Here is a 14,478-nt window from a genome sequence, read left to right as displayed (position 1 = left end):
CCAAGGGATGATAGGATATGTATTCATAACTGACTTGTATTCACATAAAGAAACACAGAAATGATACACCAGAAACGAGTATAAATGGCCACCTGTCGTGGACTGTGTGTGTGTGTGGGGGGGGGGGGGCGCCAGGACAAGACGGAACCTCTTCCTGTACTTTCCATATTTGGACCATGTGACTGGATTACCTATTCAAAATGTTACCTTTTTTTCAAAATGACGATTTGGGTTTTCCTAACAGCCCAGGCTGTAAATGGTGAGGTGGTGATGGCAGGTAACAGTGATATTTTTCTCTTTTTCCTCTTGTCTAACTGCATTGTGCCTAACTGGAGAGGTCTGGACACCTTCACACACCATGCGCCAGCTCACTCGTGATTTCTAGCTTCATTTTCCATAACTTGCCTGTTGTCCCTGACGATCTCGTGCCTCCTGGAACCTCCTCCCTTATGCTCATTAAGTGCTTTAAACATAGTAGGAGCTCCTTACAGCCATTAAACTGACTTATTGTCCTTGTTCCCTGAACCTCAAGGAGCCACGGGAGCCCACGGCTGAGTGAATCGAGGATTATGTAGCAGAGGTGTCTGGACGAAGGACAGGCTGGAAAAACAGAGAGGTGCCCATGGGGAGAAGGACCTTCCTGCAGCCAATTATCCTCCACAGACCACCCTCTCACATGACTAAACAAAATATTTAACATGTGAAAACTTGAACATTTGACTTGAATTTTAAGCAGACCAAATGGAGGCTTTAATTGTTCACATTACAAAGGACCATGGGGTCTCTGTAAACAGCTTCTCAAGTGTTTCTCCTTATATCCTGAAACATTTAATAGAGTTAGAAACGAATAGCAAAGTGTTAGCCTCTGCTGATAGATTATCAATCAGGCACTGAGATATAAAATTCTGAACTTGGCTGTTTAAAAAGAATCCTGACATTTTGGGGACTTCCCTGTTGTTCAGTGCAGGATACCAGGCACCCAAACTCCTATACCACGAAGGGAGGCCGGAGAGGCTGCTCTGGTATTGCTTGCGGACAGGGCGTATTGGCACAACGACGCCCCAGACACCCTGAGGCATGTGGCCAGTTCACCCCGGCTTTACTCTGAGAAACACACGAGTCCCTTCCTCCCTGTGCAGTCCCGGCTGGAGCAGGTTAGTTACGAGGAGCACCAGCTGCTTGATGGTGAGACGAGGCACTGGCCTCATCACCGTATTTTGGTTAGAGGATTAGTCTGAAGAACAGCGTGTGTAAGGGAAACAGGATCTTCAAGACCATCTAGTCTCACCCTTCTTTGTAAAGACGGGAAAGCTTACGTGATCCCCTGTGTTGGCAGAGCCAAGACTGACCCTCAGTCTCCGGCTCAGGCCTTGCTGTCCCTGCTGGACACGGACTCGGAGGAGGGTGGCCTCCTCTCTGACTTCAACCCAGCAACAACCCATGGTTGGTGCTCAAATGCTTATTGACTGAATAAGTGAAAGAGACAGAAGTTGGAAAATTAAAACATTTAAAGCCCAAACTATCAGACTCAGAAACTAATTGCTTTTGAAAGAAAAACCAGAATCAGAAGTTAATTCTCAAAAGTTTGCCTTATTACTTGTGTGTCTTACAACAGGAATCAGCAAACTACAACCCCAAATCTGGCCAAATCCAGCTACTATCTATTTTTGTAGGGCCCACAAGCTAAAAGTAGCATTTATACTTGGAAAAAAAATCCACAGAATAATATTTCATGATGGGAGAATGATATGAAATTTACATTTCTGTGTTCTTAAATACAGTTCTGTTGGACCAGATCCTTTCCCACAGATCTGAGGGCTGCACCTGGGTCACAACATCAGGACTTGAGGGGTTCAGACAGAAGCCACCTGGCCCTTTACAGACATGTCCGCCACCCCAGCCTTAGCAGGCTGGTGAGGATCTGGTTCAACCCTCACTGGAGCTGTTGCCAAGATGCAGCATAATCAGTGTGCCATTGCCCGTCCAGGTGTAACTGCCCACTAACGACCAACGGTTTAACCTTAATCAAAAGCATCCCTAAGACCCATCAAGACCGGCCAACTCACCTCACAGCCCCCTCCTACCTCCAGGAACCCCAGCTGGTGACACGCTGCCGCCACTTCCCAGCTAGGACACCCTGCAGCCATTGTCCAGGTGGGCCTGACCTGAAAGCCGCGCTGCCCCCTTGGTGGCTAGGAGCTTTGCTCCGCAAGGAGAGCGTCATCTTTGAGGATTCACCCCCTGGCTCTCAGCTTCGGATGCTTTTGATGCTGCCTGACCTGCGGGAAAGCCCGTTGGACAGTGGTCAGGACAGGTGGCCTCTGCCCTCTCACGGGGGGCTGAGGAATGGGATGCACAGTAATGCTGCCCCTTGCCCCCCAGGTTCAGGGAGCACGGACAGGGGTCAGGGACCGCCAAGGGTGACTTGACAAGATGCGTGGGTGCATCCGGTCCCTCGGAAAACGTCCCACGGGAATGCAGGGAGGGGGCAGCTCTGGCCGCACGTGGCCTTCACCTCACTGCTCCGTCCCGGGCTCCGCCGAAGTGTGGGACCCGACGCGGTCCTCGTCCTCCTGACGGTCAGCAGAGCACGGACGCATCAAGTTAGCGGACCTCTGCCCCCCAGCGGCTCCCCTGCATTTCCCGAACGCCTGCTCGGGCTGGTCTGGCCCGCAGAGAACACACGCCCTGGTCCCCCCAGGGAAGCTGGACAGGCCCAGAGATATCTATCAACACGTGTCAACACCAACACGAGGTAGGGAAACGAAGCAACATGAGGGGAGTTGAGGCCAAGCCTGGATCCTCTGCGCCCGCACTGCCGGGCTTCCCTTCCTCCTTCTCACTTTCCATTTCTGCTCCTTTGCTTTTCCCCTGGTCAGTCTGTCCCCCGAGCCCGACAGCCCCACGTGGGGCCCTGCGCTCTCTTCACAGGTGACAAGTGAGGAGCTGTGGAGCCGAGCCACCTGCCAGCCTCCTGCCCCGACGACCAGCACGACCGGCCCGGCCGCAGATGCCGTCCATCTGCTAGAGGCCTCTGTGCCAGCGCTGGGTGGGCCTCCGACTCTCCCGCCATGAACGACCGAGTCAGGGGTGACAGTGATGTGCAGTATGGAGGGGGGAGGGGAGGGAAAGGGGGGAGCCGAGGGGTCACCGAGACATGGGGGATCCACCCCAGCCAGAGGAGCTGATGCGTGCACCACCTCGAGGGGTCACCACCACCAACCACCGCCCGAGGCAGCACGGCCGACCCAAGTCTCTCGCTAAGGTATCGTACTGACTTGGTCTTGCCCAGTTATTTTGTTCATGGATTAACCTTAAAAACGGAAAGACAATAAGAGGTGAACTGAGGGGCCCACTGGACTGGAGCCAGAGCGGCCATGACGGGAAAGATGCCCTCTTGGGACCCAGCGCCCGCCTGGGGGCTGGCAGGAGAGAAAGGGCTGGCCCACAGGTGGGGACCGGGGCTGTGGGTTCTGCTGAGAAGATGTAAGTCGAGACTACAAGTCACAAAAGACGTGGGTGTCAAGGAAACGGAAACTCTCTCCTCGGAAGCAGTGACACCACGTCCCTTGAGGTGGACACACCACCCGACGTGGGACACCAAGACATCAACGAGGACGGTAAGACCCAGAATGATGATCGACCAGCTGACCAAACTCCTGACTGTGTCCCCAGACCTCAGCATTGTGCTGGAGGACGCAGAACGCGGCATCAGAAGAAACTCTACGCACGCACAGGAACACACACGCTGCACAAAGCACGGCCACACGGGGCGGTTCTGGGTCAGCAACGTTCTGAGTCACCCAATGCAGGTGGTCTGCACCAGCCACCCACTTTTGTACCCCCAATTAGCGCGGGACGGTCCTGGTACAAGTGGAATTCTAACACATAGGCAACTCGGGTGAAGCCTGTTGATCTGTGTGCAGAATCAGTTCTACTGATTTTCACGTGTATTAAACTTATGCTTTTGTAACCATTAGGCTGGAGGTCAGTTAACCCGCTACTACTTTTTTTTTTTTTTTAAAACACCTTTATTGGAGTATCTCGCTACTACTTTCCAAGAGATGAAGCCAAGATCAAAACAAAGATAATTTGGGTTGGAATCGTCAGCGAGACCTATGTCCTGGCAAAGCTTCCTGCCGAGGAGCAGCAGAGAGTATGTGCACACAGACTCACACTCCTTGTTCCTAAAAGTTACCAATAATCTGTACACTTGGAGCAAAATATGAACAAATATATTTAGATATATTTAAAAGAATTAAAAAAAACATTTCACAAAACATTTGTTGCCATAGGAATATTTTTAGCAATAAATGCCCACATCAAAATTTAAACATTGTTCGAAGTATGATTATCTGTACTGATAAGTAATGCAACAAATTATGTAAACAGAGTCAGATACATTCCTGGTAGGAGTCACTTCCTTCCTGGGATGGAAGCTGGCCCAGTTTTCCAGGGGACCAATTAAGAAACTGCTATTTTCAGAGCAACAAAAATAAAAGCTTTTATTTGTTCATTTGAATATAAAACAGGCGTTATCACAGATGTACAAAGCTTACTGGTGGTTTAACATACGAGAAGGTTGCCGTCCTTTGCACATAAAAATTTTGTTTGAAACCGTGATTGGTTGAGTACATGAATTTCTCTAACCAGTCACCACACTATGAAATAACGCTGCTAGCATCCAACTGGTAAAAGGGACCGTTTCCCTTGGGTAAAGTGTCAAGCAGGATTAAATAGATATAATAAACAAGCACCATGAGGAAGCCGCCCTGTCGGTTGGTCTGAGTCTCAGTGATCACTGTGTACCCTCCTGCGTGCAAGGTGATCACACGGTTTTGTCTGACTTCAAAAGCACAAGGTCACAAGACAAACACTGGTTACGTTCTCATGAATGACTCATCCACAGCACAATTCCTAGTACAGAACGATCTTCCTTTATTGCTAAACGGGTGGTACTTAGTGTCTCCTTTCCTTTTTCTTGCACAACAGAACTTGGATCCCAGCCCTGAGCCCTCTGGACCTCGACGCTGACACAGGACAGCAGGACCGACCTCACCCCACCTCGCTGGGCCTCGCGAGTCACCTGCAGTCCTGCTTCCTCATCAGTGTCGGACCCGAAACCTTAAACCCCTCCCCCTACACAAGGTGGGCATGTGTGTCTTTCCTGTGTGTGGTGGGGTTTTTTCCCCCTTAGGAAGCGAAAGACTGTGGGAATGTGTATCTGAAGCATGTAGAGAAATATTCATACACAGCAATGAAGTCAAACAATATTTTAAAAATCAAATAACTTGTGGAGATGGAACAATGCACCCCACATGCAGACAAATTTTTAAAAAATGCCACTTAAAATTTTAACAGCAATTAGCCTTGGATCTCAGAAGTCAAACAAAACTCTCTTGTAGCAAAGGGCTCACTGCCAGCACACAGAGCAAAGGCAGATAAGACAACCTCACAGAAAGGGTCTCAGTCTTGCCAGCAGCAATCTTAGTCATGCAGACCTGACACAGCCCCCATGGGGCGCACTGGGGCAATTACAAAGTGAATCTCTCTCGGACAGCTGATACTTCTTCCTGGCTGGACGCAGACGGGCTGATTCAGTCCGGGAGTGTGCGAGGAGCTCTGAAAGTTCCAAGGCGTGTGAGGCGGCAGCAGCAGCAGCAGCAAGAGATGGAAATCAGAAGTGTGTCCTCGCAGGAGGTGCAGTGATGGGAGGGGATTGGGGGCCTCCTACCCCAGCCAGTGGCTCTGTTGTCCCGGCAGCGGGGGCGGCTCCCCAGGCACGACCCTCTCCTGGTGAGTCTCTTCCCTTAAAGCCGCTGAAGGAGTCAGCACAACCCGCTGCAAATGACCACAGAATGACATTCCTTTTCATACCGAGGACCAAAAAAAGGTGACACAAACAAAAATGATGGGAACATTGTGCAATGAATTCTTGCGGCCGAGAGAGCGCGTGCTGTGGGCCAGCTGCTCCCCAGGCCGTGCAGTGCGGTGGGCACGCGGCACTGACAATCCGTCGAGACCCCGCAGCAGAAGGAAAAGTGCACGTCCAGCTCCGATCCGCCACCTCTGAGGCGACAGCGCCACTTGCTGGTCTCTGGTTCCGGAGGAAAGGTTCCGACTGTGCTGCTGGCTGTCTGGCCGCGCACACCAGCAACGGGCGAGAGTCTATCTACAGTGCAGTGGAGGGGACGCCATGCAAGTGACAGGTTCTGCGTTTTAAACTTTAAAATCTCCTTTGTTCTTAGTGAATTTATATTTCATATATATATATTTGTTGTGATGCTATCCACGCAAGATAATACAACACTTTTTATATTAGCAAACATTACAAGACTTTAATATTCTTGAATGTTTTCTCTGTTATACTTCTAAAGAGATCAAAATAAATTAAACGTTTTGTACATAATTACATATGAAGTTAACTTATTTTATCATTTTAGTTTAGTACAAAGATATCTGCAAGGTAATTGCCGAAATACACCTTATTTATAATTTCTTCTCATTCCATGCTAAAATTCAAAGGCCGATTATTAGCCTGTTTCTTCAGCACATTTCTGACAAAGAAAGCTGCTAAAATCTAATTGGAAGGTGCTATTTGGAAGGTTTTCTCGTACCTCAACAAACTGTCCTAGAAGGATGAGCTCCAGCAATGGCTTAAATTAGTAGCAGGTCCATGGCATTAAGATTTCATGACACATTAAAACAGAGAAAACAATTCTTTGTCACACTACATAAATTGTTTAAAAGAACCCATCTGGAGGGCAGAATATTTTTTTAATTGCTATTTTGGCTTAACAAAATACCACATTTACGAAGAAAGCACTTATTATCCAATAATTAAAAAAAAAGAAAAAGTTTTTGAAATGGGCTTTTCCAACAAACTGAAGGCAGTAACGCAAAGTCCTTCTGAGCAAACTTCACATTTCTCGTCTCATCCCCGTGCCGATCAGGACGAGTGGAAAGTCTCCTCCCCACCACTTGGCAAAGGCTCCGCTCGGGAACTCGCCTTGGCGCCTGCACACTCGCGACACTGAGCAGATGGCCCGCCTCTGGGAGCGTCTACATGTTGTAGGCCACGTAAATGGGGTCCAGCTGGTCGGCCAGGAAGCCGTCGCGGAGGTGCATGCGCTGCTTCTCCCCCCGGGAGTTGATGGGGATGACGCCGATGTCCACCACCACCACCACCCCCACCACCAGGTAGTGCTCCTCCAGGACCACGTTGGTCACCAGGGGGACCAGGTCCAGGGCTTCCTGCTCGGACCCGTCGAGCTCAACCACAACCACCAGCAAGTTTGTCCAGGTGAACACAGCACTGGAAGAGAGAGAAGCATCACTGTACAGCGGGGCTTGAACTTAACGATCCTGTTTTCTTTTCCAGACGTTCCACTGGGTTCTTTGCGGACCTGCCTGGGCGCTAAGCCTCCTCAGGCCTGTTGGTTCCTGACCGGCTCTCACACTCCCGTCATCCGCACCTACCGACCTGCTCTCACGGTGGCAGCCCCACCCCTGCCCTCCCTGGATGCACGCACGAGGCCCCTAAGGGTGGAGTCTGTCCCGCCAGGTGATTGGGTCAGCCTGCAACATGGTCTGTGGGCTTGTCGCTGAGGCTAGGACAGCGGGGGCACTGGGGCTGGTCTTGACTTGCCTCTGCCACCAGGGGGATGAAAAACGTGTGCAGAAGAGCTGCCAGCCCCTGGCCCGGCTGACCCGTGGGCTCCAGCCACGCTGGGGTCAGATACCTCAGCGGTCAACTGCAGACCCAGGGCACATTAACTGATTCCTGTTTAAAGTACTGAGTTTAGGATGAGGGCAATGCAGTGAGACCTGACTCATGTGGGGTAATTCCTGGAGAACTCCAGAGATTTACCCAGAGGTGTCTTATTTTGGATCTTTCAACAGGAGGGCCACCCAGAGTATTTTGTCTGCCCAATTTGTAAAAGCCTAAGAACAGTGTTTTACACTTTAAGCCACTTTAACATCATACAGTTGGGCTTTTAAAACGTGGTTGTTTAAGAACCTTAATACACACTGCCCCTGGCCACCGGAGCCCCGTGGAGGACAGGCCAGGCTCTGGGGCCCTGCAGTGGGCTGCGGGGATCTTTCTCTTGCCAGACACAGAGAAGGTTCTATCTCAGTTGTGAGGCAGGAAGCATCTGGGAACATTCACTATTGTTTCCTGAAAGCATAGGGTATGCCTATTAGGAAAAAATTAGTATTTTGTTCAGTGTGGCCAATGAATACATGAAAATGAAAGGGAAACATTGGAGAACGTGTTCAGCAGACCCCTCCTTCTGGATTTTGCTTTGTGACGAGCGTGTACACCTAAGGGAACAACCTTGTGGGGCGCTGTTCCCGAGAAGAAGTGCCAGTGCCGAGTCCCAGGGCACAACTCCCAGGCACCGGGCACCGCTCCGCACGGGCCGCGCCTTGAGTCCATGAATCACATGTGACTACTCTGATGCGCGCTGGGAACAATCTTATCCTGGCATTTGAAATCGATGGCGCAGCATCAGGACCAGCTCAGACTCCACAGTTAACTGGGGAGGGGGGTTTGCTAAGAGGCCGCGGGCTGCTGCCGGCTACTCTCTTTCCACCGGCGCTCTCCTGGGGCCGCAGTGGCTGAGAGGGTCGGGGGGCTGGACCGTACTCAGTGAGGCAGTCACAGATGTGACCTGGCATCACATCCTTCTTTCTCTGCATGAAGTGACTGATGGGGGCACCCTGCGGGGGGGGGGGGCCACAGGCAAGGGGGAGGGAAATAACAGAACAGTTGTGCTGCACAGACTCCAACAGAGAGAAACCCTTCGGAATAAAACGCAGCTTTATTCCGCGTCACAGCATCTAAGCAATGCTCAGAACAGAAAGGAGAAACCCACGAGGGGCACCCCTGCCACACACTTTTAAGTGGAAACGGCACCTTTTCAACTAGATAGAAAATACTCGAGGGAGGCGATACAAGCCAGTCAAAATTATTTTCTTAAGAATACAAAAATGGAAGGCTGTGATTGGTATTTATAGCTATTTAGACGGAAACTGAGGTGGGCCCCTGCCAGTTTCTGGGCTGACGCCTTTCTGGGGTTTCTGCCCTCCTCGACACACGAGTGCACAGGCAGCTTTGGCAGGCGGAGGACTTGTGCTTCGGACGGGCTCTGTCACTGCTCGTCCTGAAACGCGGTACCAAGCGGGGACGAGGCGCTCCCGTCCACCCGACTCTTCTGTCTGCCAAGTCCTCTGTGCAGTGCAGTGCATGGCCAAGAACACCAGCCTGCGTCAGCTAACAAGACGCAGCCGACAATCTCAGATCAACCCACCTGCCGAGAAAACGAGCAGTTTTCTCCCGAGAGGTTTTGGAACAAGCCTCCCCTGGGGCTCCTGCCCTGAGCTTCCAGATGGGCTCCATCAGGCCTCTGCCAGTTCAGGGACTAAGGGAATGAGCAGACCTGCAGCCAATGGCGCTGAAGCCACTTTTCACTCTCAAATGCCACGTAAAGTCCCTGAGGAGGTGGTCAGCGCTGCAGCCCCCAGGCCAGGCGGTGATCTGGGCACACTCACACGTCACAGCCAACCAAACGGCCAGGGAGAAGCATGGCCTGCAAGGCCCCTCACCCTCAAGGGTGGCTGGGGTGGGTGACTTGTCACTGACAACCCAGTGACGCTGGCAAACGCGGCCTCTCCTGGAGCCTAAGGTCTTCCCATAGGCATGCTGCGTTTAGGCTCCCGCGGACAGTCTATTTCCCCTGCATCATGTTTTCCTTAACAAAAAACCAAATAAACGGCTCCCTGGAAACACCGCCCAGCCGTCTGTATGCCACTCTCGGGAAAAGCAACAACTCTGCACTAGGAGTGCTCTTCAGAGGTTCAGGTTCACCCTGGAAAGCTGACTCCGCCCAGGACCCTGTGCCCTCGGGCTGCTGCCCCCTCCTCACCATTCCGTGACGCTTTTGTGGGCTCTGATGACGGAGGTCTCGATGTCTATCGGGTGATACCTCATGCCACGCAGCTCCATGGCCTCATCTAGGGCCCCCACCACGTAGAGGGCGTCGTGGCGCTCTGTACAGGGAATGGAAACCGTGTGAGCTTCACCGCAATGCCGCTCAAGCCGCTTAAAAAATAAAAAAGACTACCCCTGAATGCAAAAGAGATGCAAAGAAAAGATCACTGAGCAAGGGATGCTGTCTCCCTTCTACCAGGGAAACTCTGCAGCCCGAGGCTCTCAGGGAAAAGGTGCAGGCGGAAGTGCTGCCTGGCTCAGCGCTGGCCGCAGGCCTGCACGTCCCTCCCCTCATCCCACAGGCGTAGCCTCCACACGCCGTCAAGTGCGTTATCACACGGCCCTCAGCAGCATCAGCACCGCCGGGACACGGGCCAGCAGACCTGCTCCCTGGAGTCACATGGTGAGGACCCAGCACAGCCCAAGTTACACCCAGTTCCCCCTGGTGCCAGCACATGAGCTCTTAACTCTCTTATTACTGCCTGTCTGAGCGGGAAGAGGAAGCATAGTTTCTGAGAATGTTCATGAACAAAAATTTCCTTAGCTCGTGTAAGTGTTAAATTTATTCTCATCAGCTGTGCAAACCTTGGGATAATGACAACATGCAGTCTGTCCATCTTTCCTTAAAAACAAGGAGACGTCTTTAATCTTTAGACTAGTAAATATATCACGGTGAGTTTGAGAGAAGTGACTGACATATAAAATACCAGAAAATAAATCTTTTCCAGTTTAAGTCAGATGAGATGGAGGCAGTTACTTGCTGGCTTCTAACCACAGCTGCTGTGGGGTATCCCACTGTTCCAGCCCGTGGGCTCCGCAGGATGGGACCTGCCCTGCCTCCTGGGAGGTCTGGGTGCTGCTAAGCTTAGTTCTTCAAGGAACCCCAGATAGCACCCTCAAGTAAAACAGTCTACGATTTTCCCAAGTTGAAAACGCAACACCAAAATATCTTGTACTTTTCCCCTAAATTCATGCTGGTTCAGCCAGGTTGGCACAGCTCCCATCAGACAGGTGGGTCAGGAAGGCTCGCTGACTTCTGGCTTTGAGTCTGGCAGGATCTCACCAAGAAAGCTCAGGCCCCATCTCTATGTAATACCTAAGTCCTGTCTCTGTTTTTACTGAAATAAGGAGTGGAGAAAGGATTCCAGGATCAGCAAAGACTTGAAGAGCAGGCAGGCTCTTAACGTGTTAGTTCTGCATAATACCCACGCCCAGCGCCAGCCCCTCAGAGCTGCAGCTCCCCTCGGGCACCTTGCGGCACCAGGCCTGCTGGACAGGTGCAGAAATACAGAGCACCTGAGGCCAGCACCTCCCGCCCTGGAAGAGAGCAGCAGGGCTTCAGGAGGGCCTGGGTTGGGCTGGTGGCTCCAGGACTGGCGACAAGTCTGTGAGCTGCACTTACAGGCACTTGTTGTGGACAACACGGCACCTGGCTCTTGCCCCTGGTTTTAAACGTGTTCCTGGCTCACATGGGAGCACAGAGCATGTGACATGCAGCTTCCACTGCTGGATACACTTGCCCTGAGCTGGTGCTCTCTCACCCTCGGCTGTTTTCAGGCTGGCTTGCAGCAAGCATGCACGCACGCACATTCTCCCGGGATTGGGATCCCAGACCCCAGACAGGTTTCCGGGGTCTGAGGACCTTCGTGCCGCCTGTCGGGACTCTCACCTCCATTTGCATCAGTGAGTTCAGTTCTCCGCAGGAACCCCAAATAGCCTGTTCGTGCCCAGACTGTCTGTGTGTCACCAAAACTTAATCTTGAGTTGAAGTGATCTGACTGGAGGGATTCATCTCCGTAAATAGTGAAATAACCACTGGCATTGTGGGCACTGTGAACCCAGATCTGGTAAGGAAGCAAAATATAACTGGATAAGTTAACTTGAGATGATCTCCAGGGCAGAAGCTACTTTTACAATTCAATAGATTATATTCAGTGCTATTGAAACTGTCCTTGCCCTGCAAAAACAAGATGATTCCAGTTTCTGGGGAGACACAGATGCCACAAAGTTTACTGAAACGAAGGCATGACAGCAAGCTCATGGCTGAGCGAACAACCAAGCCATCATCTGTTGAGAATTCTATTAAAGCAGATGGATTGAGGGCTTTTGAAATAAACATCAAATGAACGAGGTTGTATGAGTTTCCTTGTATTTATTCAAATGTACTGATTGTTCCTAAAAAGCAAGCTGGAAAAATGTTAAAAAGCTTTGCGATTTACTTTCCCTTTCACTTGCTTTGCATACTTCTAGGAATATTATATTGTAATAAAACAACACAACACAAAACAAACTCTAGAAGGGAAAGGCACTGTAACATCAAAAAATGGGGGACAAAAGTGCCTGACCATGGAAATGGGAAAGAAAGACCTGCTGACACGGTGCCGACCACGTGGGCTGAGCAGAGCCAGGGACAAGGCAGAGGAGCCCATCAAGTCCACACAGATGAGGCCCGGAGGAGCTGGGGTCTAGCCAGCGGCCCTCAGTCACGCCTGCTGAGCAACGAGGAAGCAGACCAGAGATGGAGGGCACCCCGTAGAGCGAGGGGAAGGAAAACCATCTCTGTTAAGACACGTTCCCAGCAGAACATCAGGGTGCAGTGGTCCCTGCCCCTCTGCCCAGCGCGCCCGCTCAGCTCCAAGCAAGGCCGCCCGCTGTGAGGACAGCAGCCGCCGGGAGCATCTCCAGGTGCCCGAGATGGCGGGTGCTACATCCCAATTTCATTCCTAGACATATATTTAAAGGAAATTCCTAAAATATAGTGCAGCTCACAGACTAGTTCTGATCTTCACATAGAGACAGATGAGTGAGGGGCCAAAAAACTGCCCAAGAAGAAAAAGGGTTTTGGCAGTGAGCAGTGGTGAGGACTCACGCCTCATCACTATTCACCCCTTTACGAGGTGCACACGTGTGCCCAGGGCACCACTCCAGGAGAGTGGCGGGGCTGGTGTGCTGGTCATGTGCCAGCTGTGGCAGCCTTTTCTGTGTGGCCAGAACGGGTCAGAGGAAGGGGGGAAGCTGACCGAATAGTGGGCGGCACCTGCAAGAGGGTCCTTGAGGGCAGGACAGGGTCACTGTGGGCTTGGCCTTGGAGAGGAAAACGGGGGGGTGGGGAGGGGAGGCAGACATGTCAGAAGAAACAAGTCCATCAGGGAGAGAGAAGGACACTGTAAGGCAGAGGCGGGCACGCCTGGCCGGCCGAGCAGGGCAAGCTGTGGGGATGACAGCCCAGCAAGGGTCTCCTGCAGCCACACGCAGCCAGCAGCGCGCAGGATGAGGGGCCGGGCGCGGAGTCACTGGCCAGGTTCATCGTCAACACAAGGGAGCGGAAGTGACTTTCTGACCCAGATAAACACCTGTCGTGTACCCAGCCTGCCTGCCACAGTTGTTGGTACTGTTATGATTCTGGGGTTGGCAAGATTCCCTCTGCACGTTCCCCATCGTGTTCCTGATAAAGGACTTCCCTGCTGTGAAGGCAGCAGGCACGTGGAAGACAAACCAAGGGCTGGGAAACAAGGAAACTCAGTCTGCTCACATGAAGTTTCCTCTTTTCTAAATTTTTTGAAGAGAATCTGTGATACTCCCTTAAGGAAATCCTACTTTGTAATCCTGAACTTTCATGGACACCCTGTACCTCACCTCACCCAGGTGTGAGTCCCCAGAACTCACCTCACCCAGGTGTGAGTCTCCCAACGGTCCTTTTGTTTCTGGATTGGCAATTATGATCCGAACCCCTGGAAGTATCTATGTTGGAAAGAAGAGTCTCATCAGCGGACAGACAGGTAGATACTGCACAATCAACCTTGACCTTGCTTTCATGCCATGTGCCTATTTTCCTGATTAAAATGGTTTAGAAAGTGAATGGCTTTAAATCAAAATTATATACAGCATTATATAATTACAGCAAAACAATTACATTCCATTGTAATTATTACAGTGACAGAGCCTGTGTTAAAGTGATCCTAAAATTAAGAATTTGAACAAAAACACGATAAATGATATAATTTAACAGGCTCAATGCTTGCAAAATAGGATTTAGTGGAGCTGCTTTGTGGTGTCCAGAAGAGACGGCCGTCACCACCCATGCGTCTGCCGAGCCACGAGGACACTGCGCCTGCGGCTCTGCCCCTCTCCTCCACCACACTGCCCACTTTTCCTGCTGGTAAACATCTTCTAGTACAATGTTGATATGAAGCACCTCCTTCTTAATGGACGTTTAGCTCAGAAATGCTCCACATTCCACTGAAACCACGTAATGAAGCAAAAGCTGATTCTGGAAATTTAGAACAGAACCCGTCTCAGTTCAGCTAATTAACACTGTGCAGTTAAGATAAGGTAACACAGCTGTGGTGAACGCTCCTGGAACACGTCTGACGAACGGCCCGCCAGACCGACTTGGGTGGGTGGGTAGCGCTGTGTCCCACCTTAGAGCCAACTTAGTACCAAGAATTCTAATGGGCAGTCATGTAGACACAGACTGTAAAAGG

General features: G+C 51.2%; 1 protein-coding gene across 6 annotated transcripts in view; it reads right to left on the bottom strand.

The window, feature by feature from the left end:
- Positions 1 to 4,478: 4,478 nt before the first annotated feature.
- The window catches only part of DIP2C (disco interacting protein 2 homolog C), a 369,992-nt gene continuing 359,992 nt past the window's right edge, over positions 4,479 to 14,478 (bottom strand). For all 6 annotated transcript variants that reach the window (XM_059912245.1, XM_059912246.1, XM_059912247.1 and 3 more), the window contains 4 exons: positions 13,661 to 13,735; positions 11,664 to 11,838; positions 9,930 to 10,053; positions 4,479 to 7,315 (listed from right to left, as the gene is read on the bottom strand). In XM_059912245.1, the coding sequence (XP_059768228.1) occupies positions 7,063 to 7,315; positions 9,930 to 10,053; positions 11,664 to 11,838; positions 13,661 to 13,735 (627 nt within the window). In that variant the 3' untranslated portion in view covers positions 4,479 to 7,062. The remainder of the gene's footprint in view (positions 7,316 to 9,929; positions 10,054 to 11,663; positions 11,839 to 13,660; positions 13,736 to 14,478) is intronic.

The sequence above is a fragment of the Balaenoptera ricei genome, chromosome 2 (assembly GCF_028023285.1).
Source record: "Balaenoptera ricei isolate mBalRic1 chromosome 2, mBalRic1.hap2, whole genome shotgun sequence".
NCBI classification, from domain to species: Eukaryota; Metazoa; Chordata; class Mammalia; order Artiodactyla; family Balaenopteridae; genus Balaenoptera; species Balaenoptera ricei.
The sequence above is the reverse complement of the archived record's forward strand: the minus strand, read 5'-3'. Positions and strand labels throughout refer to the sequence as shown.